This window comes from Microtus pennsylvanicus, chromosome 15 (assembly GCF_037038515.1).
Source record: "Microtus pennsylvanicus isolate mMicPen1 chromosome 15, mMicPen1.hap1, whole genome shotgun sequence".
Classification (NCBI taxonomy): domain Eukaryota; kingdom Metazoa; phylum Chordata; class Mammalia; order Rodentia; family Cricetidae; genus Microtus; species Microtus pennsylvanicus.
Genome location: NC_134593.1, coordinates 13,486,438 through 13,509,781, shown reverse-complemented (window position 1 = coordinate 13,509,781; position 23,344 = coordinate 13,486,438). Strand labels below are relative to the sequence as shown.

At 50.2% G+C, this 23,344-nt stretch overlaps 1 protein-coding gene across 1 annotated transcript; it reads right to left on the bottom strand.

The window, feature by feature from the left end:
• Window positions 1-1,910: 1,910 nt before the first annotated feature.
• Lrp10 (LDL receptor related protein 10) lies at window positions 1,911-8,058 on the bottom strand. Its single transcript, XM_075949267.1, has 7 exons — window positions 7,603-8,058; window positions 7,265-7,309; window positions 6,374-6,509; window positions 4,724-4,914; window positions 3,418-4,435; window positions 3,017-3,146; window positions 1,911-2,912 (listed from the first exon to the last, which is right to left on the bottom strand). The coding sequence occupies exons 1-7, from the start codon at window positions 7,643-7,645 to the stop codon at window positions 2,325-2,327; spliced, it is 2,151 nt and encodes a 716-aa protein (XP_075805382.1). The 5' UTR covers window positions 7,646-8,058; the 3' UTR covers window positions 1,911-2,324.
• Window positions 8,059-23,344: the final 15,286 nt, after the last annotated feature.

Below are 23,344 nucleotides of genomic sequence, written 5' to 3'. Positions count from 1 at the left end.
GATTTCTTTCAGTGATGAACGGTGATGTGGAAGTGTAAGCTGAATAAACCCTGTCCTGTCCTTCTTAACTTGCTTTTGGTCACGGTGTTTCATCACAGCAATAGGAACCCTAATTAGGACAGCCTCCAAGGGAGACGTGGCTCCCTGGCCTCCTCCTTGGCCCTACAGTTCACATTAGTGAGTGATTTTACTATGCCTTGAGTTTCGGCCATGATGTGGTGCTCCTCTCGTCAGGGCAGCATCATAGAGCAAACTCTCCAGACTACTGCAAGACAAGATAACTGGGTGAGGTCTTGTTGCATTAGCTTAGGTTGGCGTTGAACGCATGACGATTTTTTTTTATGTGCATTGGTGTTTTGCCTACATATATTTATCTGTATGAAGGTGTCAGATCTGGGGTCATAGACAGTTGTGAACTGCCATGTGGGTGCTGGGAATTGAATCTAGGTCCTCTGGAAGAGCAGCCAGTGTTCTTAAGCACTGAGCCATCTCTCCAACCCGAATGTGTGATGATTCTGCCTTTGCCTCCTTTGCATGAGCTAAGGTTATATGCGTGCACACCCTTACCTTCTTTTTGTAAATTGGTTGTCTCTGTTGTTTGCTACGGTAACAGTAACACAGATTAACCACCAATCAGACCTAGCAGGTATGAAGCCCAGGCTTCAATCCCCAGCACTCTATATACCTGGTATGGTTACTTGCCTGTGATTCCAGCTCTTGATGGGTCTGAGATAGTCTTTTTTTTTTTTTTAAGGAAAAAAGAAAGGTGGTGTGTGTGTGTGCTGGAGAGATGGCTCCACTGAGTTAAGAACACTGGCGGCTCTTTCAGAAGTCCTGAGTTTAATTCCCAGCAGCCATATATAGGGTGTTCACAACCATCTATAGTGGGATCTGATGCCCTCTTCTGGTATAAAGTCAATAGAGCACTCATATACATAAAAAAATTATTAAAAAGGGAACTTAGTGACTGGATCTATTTCCTATCTTCCTATATTGTCTGCACAAGGTCAGTTCCTGCTTGTACCGGAACAGGATACACTCCTTCCAGGTACCTGATCTACAGGCCTCCCCTATGAAACTCTGCTTTCAAGGGTTCTAGTCAATGTGTGGGTGCATCCTAAGTGAGCACCCTCACTTTAATCTCCGTCCAGTTTTGCATTACAAATACCCAGGAAGGATTTGAAGGAGGCCAAGGGATTAAGGTATCAGTCAGCAGGGTCCGAGGTGGCTGCTGCAGAACAGATGACAGCTATCTTTGCAGAGGATGAGGTCAAAGTTTAGGGCATCCCTGATCCCAGTTGTTGAGGGTCCTAAGAGGGGAAACTCTGGGGCAGTTTGCTTACTCCAACACCCCCCATCTCATCCCCTCATCTACTGTCCCCAACAGCTTGGGCTCTGTGGAGGCTGCGTCTAGCCTCCATGTTTACTTTGTCCTGCTTAGAATTTGGCCGGCAGTGCGGTTGAGAACTCAGCTTGGACCCTGCTCCAGGAAGACCCCCTGCCTGGCTGGGATGGAGCACTAATGGCTCCTGGGTTTTGTCAGGGAACAGACCGCTGCTGTGCTCTGTGCTACAGTATTCCATAAATGGACCCTTTCTTGACTTCCTCGCTCAGCTGGCTCCAGCTTCTGGCCTGCAGTGAGGTCAGGCTTACTGCCGAGCCTCACAGCAGTCAGTGTAGGGCTGGGCCAGAGGCTGAAGGTGGAGACAGTTAGTCCTCACCAGTCTTGAATTACGCTGCCTCCTAAGTAGCACGGTAACGAAAGGCAGGCGGTTGAAAAACAAATAGGAAGAGGGCAAAGGTAGAAGGATGATCCACAGCCTCTGGAGGAGGAGCAAGTGAGAGGGAGAGATGGGCAGAGGCAGGGTGGAGCTCATGGCTAATTTACCAAGGCTGAAATTTATGATTTATTTTTATTTTTTCCTTGATTTCTTGGGCAATGATGCAGCGAGTGGACAAAAGCACTTGTGTTCTCTAAGTGGGCCAGGCACCACAAAGATGGAGGCTGGCAAACCCATCACCCTGGCCACATCCTCCCCTTGGGGGCTAGAAGATCTCTAGGCAACTGCAGTCTGGTATTAAGGCCACTTTTGGGTGGGGAGTTGGAAAGGATGGAGTGTCCAAGCCTGTGATCCTCCGGGAAGGAGGATGGGCAGAGGGTGGAAATTGAGTCTCTTTCTCGTCACACACAGAAGAGGCTCTCGGGGCTTCCTCTCCACCTGAGGGACACCTAACTTCCTGTGCTAGACACATGAGTGCAGAAGCCGAGCCACTTCCAAAGGATCAGAGCCTTGTGTCTGGAGCCCCAAGGCGGCCAGGTCCCCTTAGGCAAGCAGTGGTTCATCCTCTGTCTCAACTACCCAGACCTGTGGCTCAGCCAGTGGCATTAACAGCACATCATCCTCATCCTCTGGGGCCAGGACTGTTGGGTGAGGTCCAGCTGGGGTCCAAGTGGGTCCTGGGGACCACAGGCTGGGAAGGAGGCGGCCTCGTAGGACCTGGACAACTCCAGACAACAGTGAGGGTTCTAGAGGCACTGAGGGTAGCGGTCCTGGGGGCTCCGAGATGGTCGCAGGGGCCGGAAGTGTGCTTGGGGTTGGGATGGGGGCCTTGGTGGGTAGTGGAGGGGCCTGCTCCCCATCCTGCCCTCCTACTGCCCCAGCCTCACAGGGCTGGCTTGTGCTGTCATCCAGGGCCTCAGAGGGAGCAGCAGACGCTGGGACCTGGGATCTGGTCTCAGGGGCCCGAGCTGGAGTATTGGTTCGAGGAAGCAGGCCCCAACGCCGGAGACGGCGAACCAGACGACGCACTGAGCGGCCCCGCTGGCGACGGCGGCCTCCTGAAGGACCTCCTGGACTAATATCTTGGCGCAAGATCTGGAGCAGAGAACGTAGGTTCCCCAGCACAGAGTTCTGCAAGGACAGGAGGCAGACATCGGAGCAGGGGGTCAAACGGGTGGAGTCACAGTAGGGTACAAGGCTGGCACCACAGGTCCAGGCTTGGAGGAGTTACTTACATCATTAGGGTTCTCTGTGGGGAAGTCTTCTACAGGTGGGATGGCACCCTGGGCAATAAGCTGCCCGTAGGAAGGAGGTGCTTGCTGCTGCACGATCTCAGCCTCCATCCGGGAGAGGGGGGCAAAGATGCTGGAAGAAAGGAGGACCGCTCAGTCACTAGTCCTCCCAGTGAGGGCAATGTGCCTCAGCCTAGAAGGCCTCTTCCCTCTACACCCAGGCCAGGCCAGATGGAGTTATGCTATGGTTTGTCCTAAGTCATGTCCCTTCCTTCCTGGAGACTACTCTCACGAACTGGTCATAGGAACCACTCCTCAAGGTGGACCTGCTCAGTCTCCGGGAACAGCACGGGCCCCACTCACCCTCCGCCCACTCCGCCACAGCCGGCCTCACTCCGACTGACCTGTACTCCTGGGTGCGAATGGCATAGAGCTTGCAGGTGCAGCCCAGGGCGATGACCAGCAAGAGGCCACACACTAAGCTGCCAATCACCGCTGCTGTGATGACCTTGCGGGGCAGGGCGTAGGAGCAGTCCCACTCATCGCTGCCGTCAGTACAGTCGGGCTGCCCGTCACACACCCACGTCTCATACACACACTTTTCGTCCCGGCATCGGAAGTTGCCCGGCTGGCAGTGCCGGCAGCGCCTCTCATCAGCTCCATCGGCACAGAACGTCTGGTAGTTGCAGCGGTCAGCAGGCAGGTAGCAGGCTGTGGCACCAGGGGTGCCAGCAGCTCCACAGGGGAAGTGCCCAGGTGGGCAGCCAGGGCAACCCTCCTCGTCTGTGCCGTCGGCACAGTCCCAGGAGCCGTCACAGCGCTGGGCCTCACTATAGCAGCGCTCACCTAGACTTTCGCTGGCCCCCAGGCCTGAGCCTAAGCCACAGGGTCTGTCCCAGGGCAAACAGTATCCCCGAACATGGTAGGTAGCATTAAAGCCCCGACCACTGCTCCAAGCAACTGTGTGGTAGGATACAACTGCCTGACCAGACAGAGTCTCCACGGTGACAGCCTTGCCATTGCTGAAGTGGGTGAGACTGCGTAGCAGTCGAGGGGTCTCGGGGGGCCCGGCACCATCATATACATGCACTGCATCTCCATAACCCAAGTCCAGGGCTGTGAAGCGCACTGCCAGCCTCCTGCCATCGTGGGGGTCCAGCAGCCACAGGCAGGATTGGGGGTGGGAGACTGAGGCCAGGTGTGAATATCCAGGGGAGGAGAAGACCCCGTAGAAGTCCTCCAAGGTGAGATTGCAGAGTGGAGTTGGGGCAGGGGCCGGGTTCAGGTTAGGGAATGGATCTGAGCTGCAACCTGCCTCATCGGAGCCATCGCCACAGGCATCGACCCCATCACAGCGCTTGGCGGCTGGTATACAGCGGTGGTTCAAGCACTGGAACTCTCCCTGCAGGCACAGGAGCCAATCTGCAGAGGCATCAAAGAGACTGGGAAGCACCAGAACTCCCGGGATCCTGGCCTCTTCCCTGGGATGCCCACTTCTTCTTCTTTTTTTTGTTGGGTTTTACAGACAGGGTTTCTCTGTAGCTTTGGAGCCTGTCCTGGAACTAGCTCTTGTAGACCAGGCTGGCCTCGAACTCACAGAGATCCACCTGCTTCTGCCTCCCGAGTGCTGGGATTAAAGGCGTGTGCCACCACCACCCAGCATGGGACACCCACTCCTAATGGTCCCAGGGCACTCCCTGTTTAGCCTACCTTGACTATAAGACAGCAAGAAGCCCTGGCCCATGGGTGCTCTGGCTCCAGCATAGCTGTAAGTGATGGTGGCGTTGCCCCCTGGAAGCTGCAAAGGGCTAGCAGGAGCCTCACACAGGGACACTGGTGGCTGGAGAGGGGAGTGCAGGATTAAGTGTTCTGAGCCACAGGCCAGGTGCAGCTTCTGGAACCTATAAGGGAGAGGAGAGCAAGACATGAGAGGTTTTAGATTTTTGCTAGTCCCCTCCCCTCTTGATGACAGGACCCTGGCAGCTCAAGAAGCACAAACACTTGCTTAGCCATGATTCAAAGATCCAAATGAAATCAGCCAAGCCCTTGGCAGTAAATATCATCAACAGGAAAAGTTCCAGCTGAGGCCAGTGCACCATCAGGCCACAGAACCCCTCCTAGAACCTTCTGAGAGAACTGACTACACTCAGACACTGACCAGGCTTGTTAAAGTAGTAAGTAATAAGACCTCTCTCCAGCTGCTGCAACAGCACAATCCAGGTACAGTGCCCAGCAGCTGGCTGACACAACGTCATCCTGTAGTTCAATTAGCCACAGCAGCTCAGCTTCACAACCTGAGAGGTAAAATCTGTGCTCGCCATGGCTGTCCCCTGGGTTGCCACACCTTCTTTAGATTGTTCTCTTCTTCATGCACCTTTCTGGATATATTCTTTTTTTCCCCCAAGACAGGATTTTTCTCTGTGTAGCTCTGGCTGTCCTGGAATTAGCTCTGTAGAGCAGGCTGGCCTTGAACTCAGAGATCTGCCTGACTCTGCCACCCAAGTGTGGAGATTAAAGACACGCACCACCACTGCCAGGATCTGAGGCAAACTGCTAGTTGACATAGGCCCCCAGTGAGGAGACTTAGAGCGTTAGAAGATTTGGAGTAAGGGGCTGAGATTGTTGCTTAGAGATAGAGTGCCCACTTAGGGGGTGTGAAACCCTGAGCTGTATTACTGTAAGCCAAATAAACAAAAAAAGAACCAAAGAAAAAAAAGAAAAGAAAAAAGAAAAAATACTGGGCACGGTGATTCCACAGGAAACCCCAAATCTTGGAAGGATGAGATGTAGCACAAGATTAGGGCAAGCCTGGGCTACATAGTGAAATTCTGTCTCAAAAACAACAAATGGAAAGAAAAGAGATTCAGGGAGGAAAGAAAGGAAAACAGGAGGGATGAAGGAAGAGACGAGAAGCCCAGGAGAAAGGTGAGGGTAGAACAGAGGGGAAAGCCAGAGTGTGGAAGGAACAGAGCGATGCAGAAAGGCAGACCTGGGGAAGGGTCGTTTTGGTAGGGGCTGAATCCCTGCACACCCTACACAAGTGTTCCACCAATGAGCTAGAAACACGATCCCGAGGAAGGTCAAGTAGGCTATGCTATGGATCAAAGGACTCATCACAAGCCTAGCTGAGCCCAGAATAATTCCTAGAGTCTTTTGGAGACGGTCAGTGCCCAAGCTAAACATCTCACCACAATCCAGCTTCAATTGGCCACGGCTGACCCAGGAGCCAAGCTTTTGGAGCAGACCAAACCCAGATCTGGTCTTCTGCTGACCAGGATGCAAACACCATAGAGCAGTGATATTTTCCATGGGAGACAGAAGGGGCAGGGGAGAGAGATGGGGATTCGCCTTATTTCTTACCTGACAGTTACTGTCTGTTCCTTGCTGCCCAGGATAACCCAGGTGCAGTTGGCAGAGGAGCTGCGGCTGTCCCTGCCCAGAGGTCTCTGCAAAGTGCCCTGTACATCCAAGAGCACTGCTGGAGGGGTCTCACAAGCTGGAGGGAGAAGGTGGGGGCACTGGTAGAGTTTTTTCACGCTGGGCCCTCCCCAGGCTCCCTCCCTCTGGATGCCTCAAGGTAGAGAGCTCGCTTTGCCCATCAGTTACAGCCCAATGATCCCTCTCTTCCTCTCCATTCTTTTGTTTGTTTTGTTTTTCAAGACAGAGTTTCTCTGTAGCTTTGGAGCCTTTCCTGAACTAGCTCTTGTAGACCAGGCTGGTCTAGAACTCACAGAGATCTGCCTCTGGGATTAAAGGTGTGCGTCACCACCGCCCGTTCCCTTTTTTTTTTAAGACAAAATTTCTTGTAGCCTAGGCTATCCTCAAAGTCACTATGTGGCTGAGGCTGCCCTTGTACTGATCCTCCTGCCTCTGTCTCCGAGTGCTGGGAATTACAGGCGTGGGCCACCCCCATTCCTTTTCATACTTTGTGTTAAATATCAATACCGTAAGTAATGTTGAGGTAGCCTTTGTGCCAGCCACGGGGCCAGTAGGCAGAAGAAATACTGTTTCTACTCTCAGGAAGACCCTACTCTAATTAGGGAGACAAAACATGGAAATTACACGTAAAAATTGAGATGGTTCATAACAACTACCAGGTGTGTACTCAGGTGCGTTGGGCCTCAGTTTCCCTTCTTGTAAAACAATGGACGGTTCCCATTCTAAAATTACAGTCTATTTCAGAATTCAGGGGTTCATCTTCATTCCCAAGCCCCAGAACACTAGGAAACACTAGGCGCTCCCTCTACTCACCAGGACTTGGGAAAGTGATCCGGTCTGGACGGGCCAGAGCACCTCCTAGAGGGGGATCGAGAGAGGGCAGCAGAGTGAGTCACAAGTTTTCTTCACCTGGGCAACTCCAGAGGGAGGCCCAGCTGAGACTTCCGGGTAGTTTATAGGAAGAGAGAGGTAGAGGAGCCGGAAGGAGGTGCGTGACCTCGCTGAAAGGTCGCCTTCCCCGGCTGTGGGTGGGACGGATGGTGTGGGAAAGTCCGACGGGCCAAGGCTCGACGGGCCGGCGGACGCAGGGGGCGGGGGTCGCCTGGAGGGTGCAGGACGGCGGGCAGTGACACCGGGGCGGGGACTCTTACCGAGGAGGAGGAGGTGGAGGAAAAGGGGGAGGGCCAGCAACATCCTGGGCCGAGCAGGGGTGCCGACAGGGTCCTGGGACGCCGCTCGTCTACCTGGCAGGGAGCTCCGCGGGGCCGCCTGGCGGGGACTGCATAGCCCCGGCGCGACCCGGGCTCGAGATGCCAGGGCTGGACGCGCGGCGGAGCGGAACACGGGCGTCACCTCTTGCCAACTTCAGAGTTGATCGCTCCTCGCCGGTGCCCGGCCGTGCTCGCCCGTAAGGCCGCGAGCGCCCCGGCCAGGCCCAGCCGCACCTGCCGGGCTCGACGCTGCGTTCTCCGCGGACCAAACTTTGTGGACTGTCCGTCTCCGAGCCCGCGCGCTGCTCGGTCCCCGCGGCCCTCGGGAGCGGGAAGGCGGCTTTGCCCAGCTCACGGTTCCCAGTCGACCCCGGCCGAAGCCCAGCAGCCGGCGACGAGGGGCGCGGCCAGCCTGGCCCCACCCCTGCCAGTCACCGCGCGGTCCCGCCCACCCGAGCTCAGCCCCTTTCCGGGTTCCTTTTGCTGTCGCTCTCCGGTTAGCCCTTTGCCCGCGGCCCGCGTTATTTTTCGGGACGCGTCCTGTAACACTCTTGTCAAAGGATGTCTGCTGTTAAGTGTCTTTGGACACTTAAGTCCTCAGTACTTTTCTTGACCCAGCGCCTGAGATCCAGTGGCCCTTCTGGCCTTTACTGTAGCAATTACCAGGCGCTATTATAATTACCTCTTACAGTGTTTATTCAACACTCCCGCCTCCGCCTCAGCTTTGGAAACTGACACTTCCTGTAGGCTGGGGCCTAGACTGTGTACCTTTTCCCAACAGTGCGGCTTACTCCCCTGCTGAGACTCGGTAGGATCGCAACAAATGGTAAAAACATAATATGGCTTAATCATTTGCTGGGTCCGTGAACGTGAGAAAATTACTCCTCCGTTCAGCAGTCCTACAAAACTGAGGTTCATGACAGTGCAACTCTCTGCTATGGTACTTGTGAACACTTAGGGAAATAATGCAGACTGAGCCCTAAGCGCGTTGGCAGACATAGGAAGTGAAGTGCCCAATCCTACAGTAGCTACTCTTTTTAGTCACAGGGAATGTTATTAAAGTTTGTGGGCTTAAGGTTACCGGTTTCCTGTGGCACAGGTGGGTAATAGTTACAAAAAAGAACAAATGGAGGGGTTTCCACATGTCAGGTTTATTCCTAGGTAAAAATTTAGTACACACAGAGTAAGTACTTAACTGGGAGATGTCTGCTCCTCCAGCCAGCAGTCCTGGTAGGTAAATTTGGTGGTGACTTCCATTTTACAGATAAGGACAGGTAGGCATGGAGAAGTTTCCCCAAGATGGACATCCTAATCTGAAAAGTCAACTCCAAAACACTCCCACAATTTTAAATTATTTGAGCACCAACCTAGTGGCACAGGTGAGAGATCCCATCTGCAGAATTGCTGAAGTATATTGATTAAATTTATCTTTAGGCTACTTGCAAGGTGTATATGAAGCATGAAGGAATTCCATCTACCTGTGTGCTGTGGCAAACATGCAACCACGTACAAGTACACATATATAATAAAAATAAATGTCAACAAACATTTTCAGTACTCCTAAAATTCCTCACATGTGCCAGGCATTGCTCATAGCATTTTACATATATTTACTCAATGACAGGTAACCACACCTCCGGGAAGTCGGTGTTATTTTTAATCTTCATTATATAATTGAGGAAACTGAGTCAGAAATAGTTGCAATAACTTGTTCTAAATCATACTCTTAGCATGAGCTACACTCAGTCAACAAGAACTCAGTCAAGTTGTCTGTACCAGGCTGCCTGCTGTCCAACACAACGTGGTACATTCTAGAATCTTCAGATCAAAGACTTTGTCTTAGGAAGGGTCTCTTGTATCCTCTGCTGGCCTGGAACTCCTGATTCTCGTGCCTTTATCGCCAAATAATGAGACTATAGACACGTCACCATTTCTAGCTAGAACAAAGATTTGTTTATTTTTTTTAGTTTTTCAAGAAACTTTAGTTTTTCCCTTCCTTCCTTCCTTCCTTCCTTTCTTTCTTTCTTTCTTTCTTTCTTTCTTTCTTTCTTTCTTTCTTTCTTTCTTTCTCTGTCTCTTTGGGGCCTGTCCTAGAACTAGCTCTTGTAGACCAGGCTGGCCTCAAACTCACAGAGATCCACCTGCCTCTGCCTCCTGATTGGAAACTTTAGTTTTTCAAGACAGGGTTTCACTGTTTTAACAGCCTTTGCGGTCCTGGAACTCGCTCTGTAGACTAGGCTGAACTTGAAGTCTTAAAGACCCGCCTGCCTCTGCCTCCTGAGAGGTGAGATTAAAGGCATGCGCCACCACCACCGTCCAGCTAGAAGGATGATTTTTTTTTTTTTTTTGGTTTTTCGAGACAGGGTTTCTCTGTGGTTTTGGAGCCTGTCCTGGAACTAGCTCTGTAGACCAGGCTGGTGTCGAACTCACAGAGATCCGTCTGCCTCTGCCTCCCGAGTGCTGGGATTAAAGGCATGCGCCACCACTGCCCGGCTTAGAAGGATGATTTTTAACATCTAACTACTTTCTAGAACAGATTCTATCTTAAACAGCTGGTGACCTTGGTGCAGCCATTAGTCATATTCAGGAGACAGAGGCAGGTGATCTCTGTGAGTGTGAGGCTAGCCTGGTCTACCTACTGAGTTCCAGGCTAGCCAATACTACATGATGAGAGCCTGACTAAACCACAAACAAACAGAAAATCCAGACTTGTTTTGTGAAGAAGGCAAGAGGTAATCTGTCAATTTCTCACCGTTTTCAGATTCACGCTCTACCTCTTTGTGCATAGTGCATTTCCCAGGTTCCCTTTCAGAGTAATCTTGGTCTAGTCTCAGCTATCAGGGGGAAGCCCGGGGCAGGGAGGAGGAAGGAGGATCCAGGATGTGCCCGATACCCTGCTTCAGTTTGGGTGCAGCAGGGGCTATCTGTCCTTGTTCCAGCTCTGGTTGAGTAGCTTAGCCTCTGGCTACTCTGGTTTTTACCACCTCCTTCCTTGGTCCCTCAGCTTCTCTGACTGTCTCCTTTTAATGTTTGAACAGTTTAACCTTATGATATGTCCATATTTCTCTCATTCACTTCCCACTTCTTTTTTTATGCCCAAGATTTATAGTTATTTACGGACTTGAGTATGAGGGTCTGTGCCACTATGTGTGAATACCTGCAGAGACCAGAAGAGGGCATCAGATCCCCTGTGGTGGAGTGACAAGCTCTTGCAAGTAGCCAGATGTGGGTGCTGAGTACTGCCCTCGGCAAGGGCAGCAAGCCCTCTTAGCTGCTGAGCCATCTCGCCAACTCCTTCCTCTTCGTAGTGTTTTGAAGCAGAGTCTCATGCAGCTGAGCCTTGAACTCCTCATCTTCTGCCTCTGCCACCCCAGTGCCAAGATCACAGATACGACTTTAGCCACAGCCATGTGCAGAGCACCTTTAGGGACTATGGAAGCTACCCAGCAGGGAGGATGCTTCCTGCTCAGTACCAACTTGATTTCTCCTCGTCTTGTAACCAAAGTGTGTGAGCCCAAGCTACTGGACTAATTTGAATGTCTGTTTCCTTGACCAGCAGTGGTCATTGCTAGTAGGTGGCATAGTTCACAGACACATTCTAAAATAATTCTCTTTCAGGGAGTATTACTTGTAATATTATTAGTATTATCATAAACTAAGACTATCTGATTCGAGCCAATAGGAAGAGAGATACGGGTTGAATGATAGGACAAGTAACAGTCTTAGGTTGAACAATGTATACAGAGTAAACACATTAGAATTGATGCCAATTAGGAGAGCCAATTAATGTATAAACATTAGAGACTGAGGAGATGGCTCATCTATTAAACCCACTGGCTGCTCTTCCAGAGGTCCTGAGTTCAGTTCCCAGCAACCACCTGGTGGCTCACAATCATCTGTAATAAAATCTGGTGCCCTCTTCTGGCATGGAGGTGTACATGCAGGAGAAACATTAATAAATAATAATTAATTATAAAAAAAATACCAGTTTACTAAAAGGTGAGCTGAGGGGTTGGAAAGACAGATTAGTGATTAAGAGCACCATCTCTTTTTCCAGAGGACCTGAATTTGATTTCCAGTCCCACGTCAGGTGCTTTACCTGTAAATCCAACTCCAGGGGATCCGACACCATATTCTGGCCTCTGTGGGGATCTGCACTCATATGTCCATTTACTCTCTCTCTCTCTTTACTCTCTCTCTCTCTCTCTCTCTCTCTCTCTCTCTCACTCTCTCAAAAAAATAGATAAAAGTAAAAAAAAAAAAGTTAAGGTCCAATGACTTAAGTGTTGTGTGTGGAAAGACAAGTTAGAAGTCAGACAGTGGTGGCGCATGCCTTTAATCCCTGCACTGGGGAGGCAGAGGCAGGTGGATCTCTGAGTTCAAGGCCGGCCTGGTTTACTTAGTGAGTTCCAGGATGACCAAGGCTACACAGAAAAACCTGTCCTGAAAAACAGCAACAAACAAACAACCCCCCCCCAAAAAAAGAAAGGGAAAAAAAAAGGAAGAGGGGAAGGAAGAGAGGCAAGTTAGTGATGCATTTAAGTGCGCCTGAGAGTGCACGTGCTAGCTGGGTGTGCCAGCGCACACCCACAGTCCCATCACTCAGGAGGCTGGACTGCAGTCACCTGGTCGCAGGAGTTGAAGACTAGGCTGGCCAACATGGTGAGAACCTGCTGCAGAACAAGAGCAAAAGTAGGGGTTGTGAAAGTAAAATGCTTCAAGTAGCACTCATGAAGGCCTAGGTTCCTCACCTCAGCGCCCCAGAAGCCAGACATGATGTGTGTCTGTCAGAAGCTCTAGTCCAGTCTGGCATACATGGGACTCTGCCTCAGTGGGCCAGAACACTTGCTCTGCAGAGTTCAAGTTCCCAGCACCTACAGAAAAAGCTGGACCTTGCAGTTCAGGCCTGTAATCCCAAGACTGGGGGGCAGAGACAGATGGATCCTCAGATTCACTGGTTAGCCAGCTAACCAAAGTGGTGGGTTTTGGTTCCGTAAGAGAGATTAGAAATAAGGAGGAGAGAAGCGGAAGAGGACAAACACTTCTGATCTGGCCATATGCAGCACACACCCAGGCACAGAAACACACTGCAATGAGAACAGCTTCCTTTGTTTAGTATTTGGTCGCCAGTTGCTGGAACTGTTTGGGAAGGATTAGCGGGTGTGGCCTTGTTGGAGGGGTGTATGTCAATGGGGGTAGGCTTTGAGGCTTCAGCAGATTCCGTTGCTATCCAGTGTCTCTTTCTCTGCCTCATGGCTATGGAACAAGATGTGTACTCTCAGCTGTTTCTTTGCTCCACCATCATGGGCTCTAAACCAACCAAAAGCCAAATGAAATACTTCCTTTTCTAAGCTGCCTTGGTTATGGTGTCTTATGACAGTAGCATTAGAAAAGTAACACACACACACACACACGTGTACATACACACACGCGCGTGCACATGCATACACACACAAGCTAACATACTGGAAATAGTACTGGACTCTGGAGCCAGACAGCCTGTCTTTGTTTTTCATTGCAGCCATCTAAAGGTTTGACTGGGGCTGGAAACTACATTTCCAAGATAGTTCATTTCTGTGCTTGACAGATAGGCAAGATGCTGGCAGGAAGACCCAGTCCTTTCCGTGTGAGCTTCTTCACAGACTGAGTGTCCTCATGCTGTGGCAACTGGCTCCTCCAAAACGAAGGATCCACAAGGGAGCAAAGTGAGGTACCATGCCCCTAACATCAACCTCGACAATCACAGTCCAAGGCTGGAGATGCAGTTCAGTGATGTTTTCCTGACGGTATGGTTGGTTTCAGTCAGCTCTGCATAATCCTAGACATAGCTGGAGGGAGGGGATCCCTTTGAGGAATTGCCTCCATCAGATTGGCCTGGCAGACATTTTCTTGATTAGTGATCGGGTGGGAGGGTCCAGCCCATTGTAGGAGGTGCCACCCCTGGGCAGTTGGTTCTAGGTTGTTTAAGGGCTGGCTGAGAAAGCCCTGAGGGGCAAGCCAGTAAGCATCTTACCTGTATGGTTTCTGCCTCCAGGTACCTGCCCTGTTTGAGTTCCTGCCTTGGTTTTCCTCAATAGATTGTGACCTGGGTGGGATGTGTAAGCCAAACAATCCTTTCCTCCTCACGTTGTGTTTGGTCAGTGTTTTATCACAGCAATAGAAAGCTACTAAGGTCTGGGTGTCCAACCAAGTGTGCACAGGCCATCTGTGATTGACAGTGAGAGCATCCCTTAGTTCCCTCTCTGACTGGACATAAATACAGTTTGTATTTACAGGTGAGAGCTAGGAGAGAGATCATGCTAATGGAAATTGTTACAAAAAAGCAAAACACTAATACAAAACCAAAACAAACAAACAAACAAACAAAACCACTAAGAAGGCCATGTGTGGTGTGTACACCTTTAATCCCAGTACTCCAGAGGCAAAGATTGGTGGATCTCAGATCTGTACTAATTCAAGGCTGTTCTAGTGTACATAGTGAGTTCCAGGCTATCCAGGAATACAGAGGAGGACCTTGTCTTAAAAAAGCAAAACTAACTATCTGAATACCATACGTTGTCATTTTCACAGCATCCAGATCCCTGGGTCCACCCTGAAGCTGCCTACCATAGTCTACCCTCAGTTCCCCACAGATCCATGTCCCACACACACAGATGAGCATAGCGCTCCAGAGGCACTCAAAGGTTCAAGCTATCGTCAAATCAAGTCTGAAGTCCAGAATCTTGTTATTTTAAATAAGCCTAGGCACAGTGGGTTCTTGATTAGTGCCTTATAGACAGCTCGTTAGTTAGAACTTAAGTCCTATGAACACAACAGAATCCTTGTGCTCCCTGCTCCTACCCATTCCCAACACCTAGCGGCAGAATGGGAAACAAGGCAAGCACAGGAAAACTTCCATGGCTGTTCCCATTCACGAGTCCAGAGATTCTCCAGGTCCAGGAAGGGACAGCTTGGCTGTTGATATTAGATTTCAAGACCTGAGCACAATTTTTCAGAGTGCTTGCCGCCTCCAATAGTGGATTCTTTATGCTCCGTCTTCTGTCTCCTTTTTTGTTTTAGAACTCAGTGGTCCAAAGGTTGCTTCTCATTTTGTATCATTTTTGCTTCTTTCAAACAAAGCCAGCAGGGATTCTGCCAAATAATTCTTTCAAACGTCTGTGATCTTTTATTGGTGAGATGACTGAGTGGGTAAAGGTGTCCGCTGCTGAGCCTGAGCCCGAGCTCAAGCCCCGGGAGCCGCACGCTGGGTGCAGAGAACTGACCGCCTCCCGCAGTTGTCCTCTAGCCTAAACCCACACACACACATGCAAAAATAAAACCATTTAACTTTTTTCAAACAAAACTTGTGTGGATTCCCCATGAACCATACTGGGGCTCTGTTAAAAGAAAGTTGTACCCACAAATGTCCTTGGGATAATTTCTCTTCTCTGAGAATGCCAAAGAACAGTGGTGTTCAGATTTTTTTTTTATGGTGGTAAGGGTGGTGCTTGGAACTCAACTCAGGGCATCATGCATGCAATACCCACATTCTACTTCTGAGATACATTCGAAGCCCTATTCAGTTTATTTTTTTTAAGCTTTATTTATTGTATTGTGTGTGTGTGTGTGTGTGTGTGTGTGTGTGTGCACTCATAGAGATCTAAGGCTCCAATCGACATACAGGAGTTACAGGTGATTGTGAGCCACTTAAAATGAGTGCTGGGAACAGAACTTGGGTCCATCTGGAGCAATAGAAAGTGCTCCTAACCACTGAGCCATCTCTCCAACACCTATTGTTTTAATTTTTTCTTGAATATGGGTTGGACTCGGTCACTCATTCCTGCAAGGACCTAGCAGAAGTGACAGCATATACTCCAAGAGTAATACAGAACAGGTGACAATGGTCTTCCACGTTGCTGTCTTTGGGATTGCTCCTTTGAGGAAAGCTAGCTGCCATGCTTTGAGACACTCGGGAAGCCCAACAGGTCTTCAGTCCAGGAACAGAAGCTCTCACCATTTCCAGAGAAAACTTGCCTGGCACAGGAGGGGTGAACCTTCTGGATGCCAGCCTTCAGAAGACTGTAGGTCCAGCTGAGATCGGGACAATGGTCAAATGTGAAGACCTGGGCCAGGACCACAGATAGCAGGCACAGATGCCTTCAACAATCTACTTGAATCTTCCTCAGTTTCATAGCTGCTCTCCTTACTTTCTGCACAACTCCAGAATAACAAGCATAGCCTTTCCTCCTGCTCAAAACATTCTCCCTTTCCTATAAAATTTCACTTCTGCCTTTAAGATAACAAAAGAGTTACTTATTTTACCTTTTTTAAAAAATTATTTATTTATTATTTTACTACGTATACAGTGTTCTGTCTGCATTTATCCCTGCAAGTCAGAAGAGGGCACCATATCTTATTATAGATGGTTGTGAACCACCATGTGGTTGCTTGGAATTGAACTCAGGACCTCTGGAGAAGCAGCCAGTGCTCTTAACCTCTGAGCCATCTCTCCAGCCCTTCTTATTTTATCTTATGTTTGTACCTGAGTGTATGTATGCATGTGACATGCATGCAGGTGTCTGTGGTGGCCAGAAGGGTGAGGGCACTGGGTCCTTGGAGATGGAGTTGACAGGCAGATGAGAGGGCTGAAAACAACCCAGATTCTCCGCAAGAACGGTAAGTTCTCTTAACTATTAAGCTCTACCCACCCCCCAAGACTTCAGTAAAGACCGTCGCGGATCTCAGACCTCCTAAAGCTACTCTCAGGCACATGGGTTTTCATTAACACTGCTCTCAGTCTTTAGCTTCTGAACGGGAAGCATTCTGTGGCAGCGGTCGTTGTGCTCCCAGCAGACTGCACTGGATCACTGATAGAACACTATTCGTAGTGCTAAAACGGCCTTGCCTTCCTTTCCTCCACTTCAAAGGCTCCCATGTGTCAGAATAAGCCTAAGTTTTTGCCGGACATCATGGTGCATGCCTAGGATTCCAGCGCTCAGGCATCTGAGGCCTGAGGAATAGTTCGAAGTCATCCTCAGTTACAAAGTGAGTTCAAGTCCAACCTTGGCTACACAAGACCCTGTACCAACAAAACAAAACACCACCAACAAACAAACAAACAGACTAAAGCCAAACTCTTTCCAGTGACCTACAAGGAACCATGGTCTCTCGCCCTGGTGCCCTTCTTTTTTTTTTTTAATATTTATTTATTTATTTATGCAACATTCTCTCTGTGTGTGTGCCTGAAGGCCAGAAGAGGGCACCAGACCTCATTACAGATGGTTGTGAGCCACCATGTGGTTGCTGGGACTCAGCCCCTCTGGTGCCCTTCTTACTTCCACTCTTTTTGCTCCTTCTGTCCAGCCGCACTGCCTTGTTCCCTGTGGACTTCACGAGAGCCATGCTGTCATCTCAGGCTTTTGGCAAGGTCTTCCTGAGAACTAACACCAACCGTGTTTGCTGATAGCCCAAGATTCCAGTGGAGCCTTCTCTAGCCACACCACCTAAAATTGCTTTGAAACAATGTCTTCCTTCCCCATCCCAGATGTCCCCTCATGGGGTTGCCATCCAGTCCATTATATATTTTCCTAATTTATCACATTTGCTGTTCGCTTCACTCACAAGAACAGCTGCCTCAGGAGATGGAGACCATTTGCTTTCTGTTATGTCTTTGGTACTATGAGTGATGCAGGCGACGGCGTGCAGGGATTACTCGCGAAGCGAGCAAGTATAAAGGAACGCAACAATCAGCAAGTCAGCGGCTGCTGGTCACAGGCATCTCTTGGATGATGTCTTTTCATCTATCCGATAACACACCCTTTGTATGACTAGTTGCTCATTGAAGATGAGGTAGAAAAGCTGAGGGCTTGGGTTGGAGAGATCGCTCAGAGGTTAAGAGAACTGACGGGTGTTGCGGAGGTCCTGAGTTCAATTCCCAGCCACCACATGAGGGCTCACACCCATCTATAGTGAGATCTGGTGCAAAGAACACTATATACATAATAAATAAATTTTTTAAAAAAAGAAAGAAAAGCTGAGGGCCTACGTTGGTTAGGACACCCGTTGTCGGGGTCTTTGGTGCGCCTTCACAACTCCGTGACTCTTGGGTGACAGGATTGTCTAGCTTCACAGAAGACAAAGTTTATGAAGCAAGTTGTGCTAGATGCTAGAGAGGGTTCAGGAATACAGTCATAAGTGGACTACCGACCCCGGGGTCCCAGACACAGACCTCGCAGAATGATCAGGTTCTATGGAGTCCACGGGGAGGGGGCAGTGTGACAGCTCTGAGGAGGGTGCAGAAGAGCCTCCTCCTGCCGACCTATGCCCTCACCCCCTGCACTCTCTGCTCCTGAGTTAGTGACGGCTGCCAATCAACCCCCGCACCGGGACTCAAGACAGGACAGCGACGGAAACTCTGACCTTTTGTCTCGGTGGCTGCGAGGCTAAGAACAGCTGCGGGCCTCGTCTGGCCCATAGTTCCACCCCTTTAAGTACAGGTGTCTAGAGCGGAAACAGGGAAAGTGGGAGGGAGGGTGGTGGTTTCTTTAACTCCGACCAGTTTTACCCTGACTAAATTCTGGCTTCCCCAGGGTCGACTTCCAGTCCTAAAGTCGAACACAAGGGGGCGATACCACCCTGCAAACCCTGCCCAGTTGGTTTCTGCTGTAGAAATGGGCGGGCCCACAGACTGGGATGGGTGCTCCCCTAGCTCCCTTCCCGGCTTCCCTTCTGGTAGAACTTGCAATTTTGTTCAAGGTGGGTAGGGGGAGGGTTGGCCTCTGTGGCACAGGGCAGCACAGGGTAGTGAGACAGACAGTTGGAGATGTTTGCCATACACGTTAGAAGAATGTGGAAAGGGAAACTCTGTTGGCCCTCCAGGGTTGGGTGAGAACTGGCTGGCTGTGGCACTTGAAGGCCACAGTGAAATCTCCTCGAGAGCTGGGTCAACAGAGCCTAACTCCCAGGTTAAGGACAGGCCGGGGATGGAGGGGCTATATCCCGGAGAGACAGAGTAGGGTATGAGCTTCTACCCGGATTTATTTCTTTTTGTCATATTTCCTTTTTCTATCCTAGGAACCTAACCCAAGAAGGCCCTTCCTCATGCTGGGCAAGGGCTCTACAACTGAGCTACACCCAGCCCCATTTATTTATGCATGTATATATTGATTTAGATGCAGGAACTCATGTTATGAGCTGCAGGTCAGATTCTGTCTCAAGAGAACAGAAAAAGGGTAGAATCAGAAATTCATGGTTATCCCTGGCTACACAAGGAGTTGGAGGCCAGCCTGGGCTATTTGAGATCCTGTCTAGATTGGTAGGTGGATAGATAGACAGATAGTAGATAAGAATCCTCTGCCTTGTTTGGATATACTCACAGAGGCATTCTTGTGTCCAAGGCATAGCTTCAGGACAATCATGCTCCTAGCATAAAACCAGACACTAACAGATGCAGAAAACATTTTTGGGGGACTGAACTTGTCCTCTGGCCCACTGCTATATGCCACTGGATGCTGAGTGAAGGGGGACTCTGATTGCAAAAGGACCAAAGTGACTGGAGCCTGGGGCATGTACATGAGTCTTCTAAGTCTTCTGAGGCATCGGTCTTGTGTTTTGCTTTTTTTCCCCCCAACACTGAGGTAGGATTCACATTAAAAATATATAAAAAGGGCAGATGAGACGGCTCAGTAGATAGAAGCATTTGCTCTGCAAGCCTGGCGTGTTGAGTTTGATCTCCAGAACTCATGCAAAGGTGGAAGGAGAGAGCCATCTCCACTTGTATGCTGTGTATACATGCCCACCCCTGTTATGCTTGTGTGTGTGTGTGCGCGCACACGCAGCAGTCAGGCCTGTAGTCCCAGCATTTAGAAGGCTGAGGCAAGAGGATCAGGAGTTCTTGGGCAGCTTAGGTTTCATAGTGAGAAACCTATCTCAACAGAACAAAACAAAGACTGAATGAGCAAAAAAGATGCTTAACCTCATTAGGATTTACAGAAATACAAACTAAAATGACCGAGCTATTGCTCCACCCCATTAAGGTGATCAAGCCTGGTGAATCCACATCCCAGTGAAAATATGAAGCTATAAGACTGAGATATTTGTACAAGGGAATCGGATACAGCCATTAAGTGAAATGTGGCTACATGTACCATCATGAGCAAAGCTCAAAAACATCAGGGAATGAGCAAGACAAACAACAGGGAGCCCATCGAGACAACCAGGAAAGATCAGAGTTGGAGAGATGGCTCAGTGGTTATGGTTACTGGTTGTTCTCACAGAGGACCTGAGTTCAGCTCCCAGAACCCACACAGAGGTTCACGACTGCCTGTAACTCCAGTTCCGGGAGCTTCCATGCCCTCCTCTGGCCTCTGTGGGAATCAGACCCACATGTGATAATCTTTACGCGCAGGCAAAATATTCATATACACAAAATAAAAAATAAATATTAAAAATAAAGAAAGGCAAGGAAACATCACAACACTCAAGGACTTGGTACCTCTATGGAGGAAATTTGGGAAACACACAGGGGCCCTTTAAAGATATTGGCTCAGGCTGGAGAGATGGCTTGGCGGTTATGAGCACTGACTCCTCTTCCAGAGGACCGGGGTTCAATTCCCAGCACCCACATGCAGACATAAGGGTGTGTAAATCCAGTCCCTGGGCAATCTGACACCTTCACACCGTTGCTCATAAAAAAAAGTTAGCTATTGGGTCTAATTTCTGGTGTGATATACTAGACATATTGCCATTTATTCTTTTTCTCTAACTTGCAATGAGCCAGTTGTTGTCCCCCCTTTTCTTTTGTGGGCAGCCTGGCCTTTCCGCACTAGACCCCATCCTTCCCGGAGTTAGGGAAGTGCCAAGATGGGAAATCCAGTGAGTAGCAGGATATGACCCATACTGAGGCCCATCTGGTCCCTGAGTCAGTGAGCTACTTCAGGCACTCAGAGGATGCCCTTCCGACATCCACAGTGCTGCCTCTTCTGTCTGCATGGTCTACACTCATTTTCTTCTTTCTTTCTTTTCTTTTCTTTTCTTTTCTTTTCTTTTCTTTTCTTTTCTTTCTTTTTGAGACAAGGATTTCTCTTTGTAGCTTTGGAGCCTGTCCTGGAACTCTCAATGTAGACCAGGCTGACCTTGAACTCACATTCGCCTGCCTGCCTCTGCCTCTCAGAGATTAAAGGCATATGCCACCACTTCCTGGCCTCTACTGTCATTTTCTACCCAGGTGTAGGTCACTGTTTTTAGACAGTGTCTCATGTAACCCAAGCCGGAACTTCTGATATTCCTGCTTCCATCTCCAGAATGCTAGGGTTATGGATATATGCCAATATACCTTATTTTGTGTGGCATCAGAATCCAACTCAGGCAAGGCAAGACCTCTACCTATTGGGGTTCATCCCTGTCTAGAAGTGGGTCTTTGTGAGCTAGACGCAACTGATCTCTTTTAAGCCGTGAAGGTCTTACTGACTGAGGATAAGTAGTTTGTAGGGGACCTGGCCTCATCATGGATGCAGAGGAAGCTGCCCCACTGGTCTGAAGTATCTGATGGTCCTGCTGTGGAGCCCCAGGACTAGTGGCAAGGGAGGATGGAGGGGGCTGAGCCTGGCTGGGGAAGGCAGGCTTGGAAGGAGCTAAGCCATTGGCGCTGGGCCAGCATGGAAAGTATGTGTGTGAGCTCACTGGGAAGCTGGTTTCTGTCCAGTCAGGCCTGCCTGCCTTCCAGGCCCTAGCTGTTTAGCCCCAATGCAGGCTGCCACTGGATCTCCCTAACTCCCCAAAACTGAGGGGGAAAGAAAGCAGGAAGTCCTAGGGGTAGGACTAGGTCTCCTAAAGGAGATGAATTTAGATTGGAGTTGGGTCCAAAGTGTGTACAGGGATGGTAGGACAATAGCCTGAGCTAAGGCTGAAGCTTTCTAGAGGTTCCTGGGAGTGGCAGTCATCCCTCTGAAGGCTGTGGTGTTCTTTGCAGAGCTGGCAGCCTCTCTAGTGTCTGAGTCTTTGCAGCACCTTTCCTCCCTTCAGAACACCAGCTCCTGCCCCTGAGCAGCAAATGGGCTTCCTGTCTGGAGGAGCTCCTCCCATCCCCCTCTTCCCAACTCTGGTTGCCTCCACTCAACTGCTGCGTGGCACAACAAGCAAGCACAGACATACTGACAGTTCCCCAGAACACATTCCCGTGAAGTTACCCAGCTGCTGGGTCCACACTGGAAGAGATGCTTAAGAAACCTAGTCAGAATATGCTCGCATAGACAAACAGCCCAGTGAGGTTTGGGTTTTAGTTTCGTTTGGCAGTACCGAGGACCAAACTCAGTACTGCTCCTGTTAGGCAAATGTTCTACCACTGAGTCCAGCCCTAGTTCCTGCTTTGGGGCTTAAATTTGGACTAAAGAACTGTGACCTGCAGGGCTCAGTTCCTCTGTCTGGGTCTCTGTTGCTCTGTATAGTGAAGGCCTCAGCAGTTGGTGTTCTCCAGCCTGCAGCGAGGGTAAGGAGGATGCTGAGGGGAAAGATGCTGGGAAGTCTATGAGACTGTGGGGGGAAGGCACTGGGAGAGAGGCAGGGAAGGACCAGCAGGCTAACCAGATTCTAGAGGGGGGCAATGCCCCTCTGCCCATACTCTCTTTCGGAGGGTGTGGCTCCTCCAATGTCTTCCCTGGTCTGGTCCGCCAGGCTGGCTGGCAGTCCAGGAAGCTTTGGATCCCTGGAAAAGGGGAGCGATGGAAAGAGAGGCCCCCACCTCCGGTTGTGGGGTGTGTTGGTGGACAAATCGCTTGCCCTTTGTTCCCACTCTAGTATCCTTTTAGACCAGTGTCCCCAGCGCCGCCCAGGCCTCCTCACATATTCCACTTGGCTCCTCCTGGCTGCCCCGGCTCACAAGTGCTGCTTTCGAATAAAGGAACTTGGAACCATAGAAACTGGGTCAGGCCCAGCAGAGAAATCGGCCAGGCCAGTGCAGTTTGCAGGTCCTTGGGAGCCAGAGGGCCCTCGGCCTCCTGACATGGTGGCTCACTCAAGCGGGGCCTCATGACCACTAAAGCACCTCCCAAGGTAGCTGGGCAATCTCATGGGGTCCAGCGGGCAGGTCCAAGTGTATCGTCAGCACCAGACCCTTCTGCCTCCACCCCACAGTCCCGTCTGTGCAGAAGCAATCTTCTAGCTCATCCCCCTTTGTCTCCAGTTCTGCATTCCCATTTCTTCCCCTTGGCTTCAGAGAGCATCTTGTGATTCCAGAATCCTAGCCAAACAATTTCCTCGTGATGGGGAAACCGCACTCCAGCCCTGGGCTCCCCTCCTCTTCCCTCTGGCAGTCCCCCCTCCTGGGCTCTTCCACTGGCTCCAGCTGTGTTTTGCAGAATTCCCTCTGGACAACATCTGTAATTGCCTCCATATGTGGACCACAAAAACACAAAGGGCCATGAGCTCATCTTCTGAGTTTTTTGTCACATGCACGGACTTGACTACCCCTAGGTGCCCCCGATTTCCCCCAGGGCCACCTTCTCAGTTCCAATCCCTTATGGTGACGGTGGTGTTGGGGGTTGTGCCTAACTTCACCAAGACACAAAGGCCCTGCCAAACAGCTGTTGGCAGGGGAGGCACAGGTGACCATGCCTGGGGTCAGGGTTGCTGGCTGGCAGGAAGGTTGGGTACCCCATCTGCCAAAGTAATCATGCCAGCCACCCTGCAGAGCAGTTGGCTAGAGGGG

Coding starts and splice junctions, on each gene's coding strand:
- Lrp10 (XM_075949267.1), bottom strand. CDS start 7,645: ATGTTGCTGGCCCTCCCCCTTTTCCTCCACCTCCTCCTCCTCG. Junction 3,147..3,417: donor ATTCGCACCCAGGAGTACAG/GTCAGTCGGAGT, acceptor CCTTTCTTCCAG/CATCTTTGCCCCCCTCTCCC. Junction 2,913..3,016: donor CCACAGAGAACCCTAATGAT/GTAAGTAACTCC, acceptor CTGTCCTTGCAG/AACTCTGTGCTGGGGAACCT.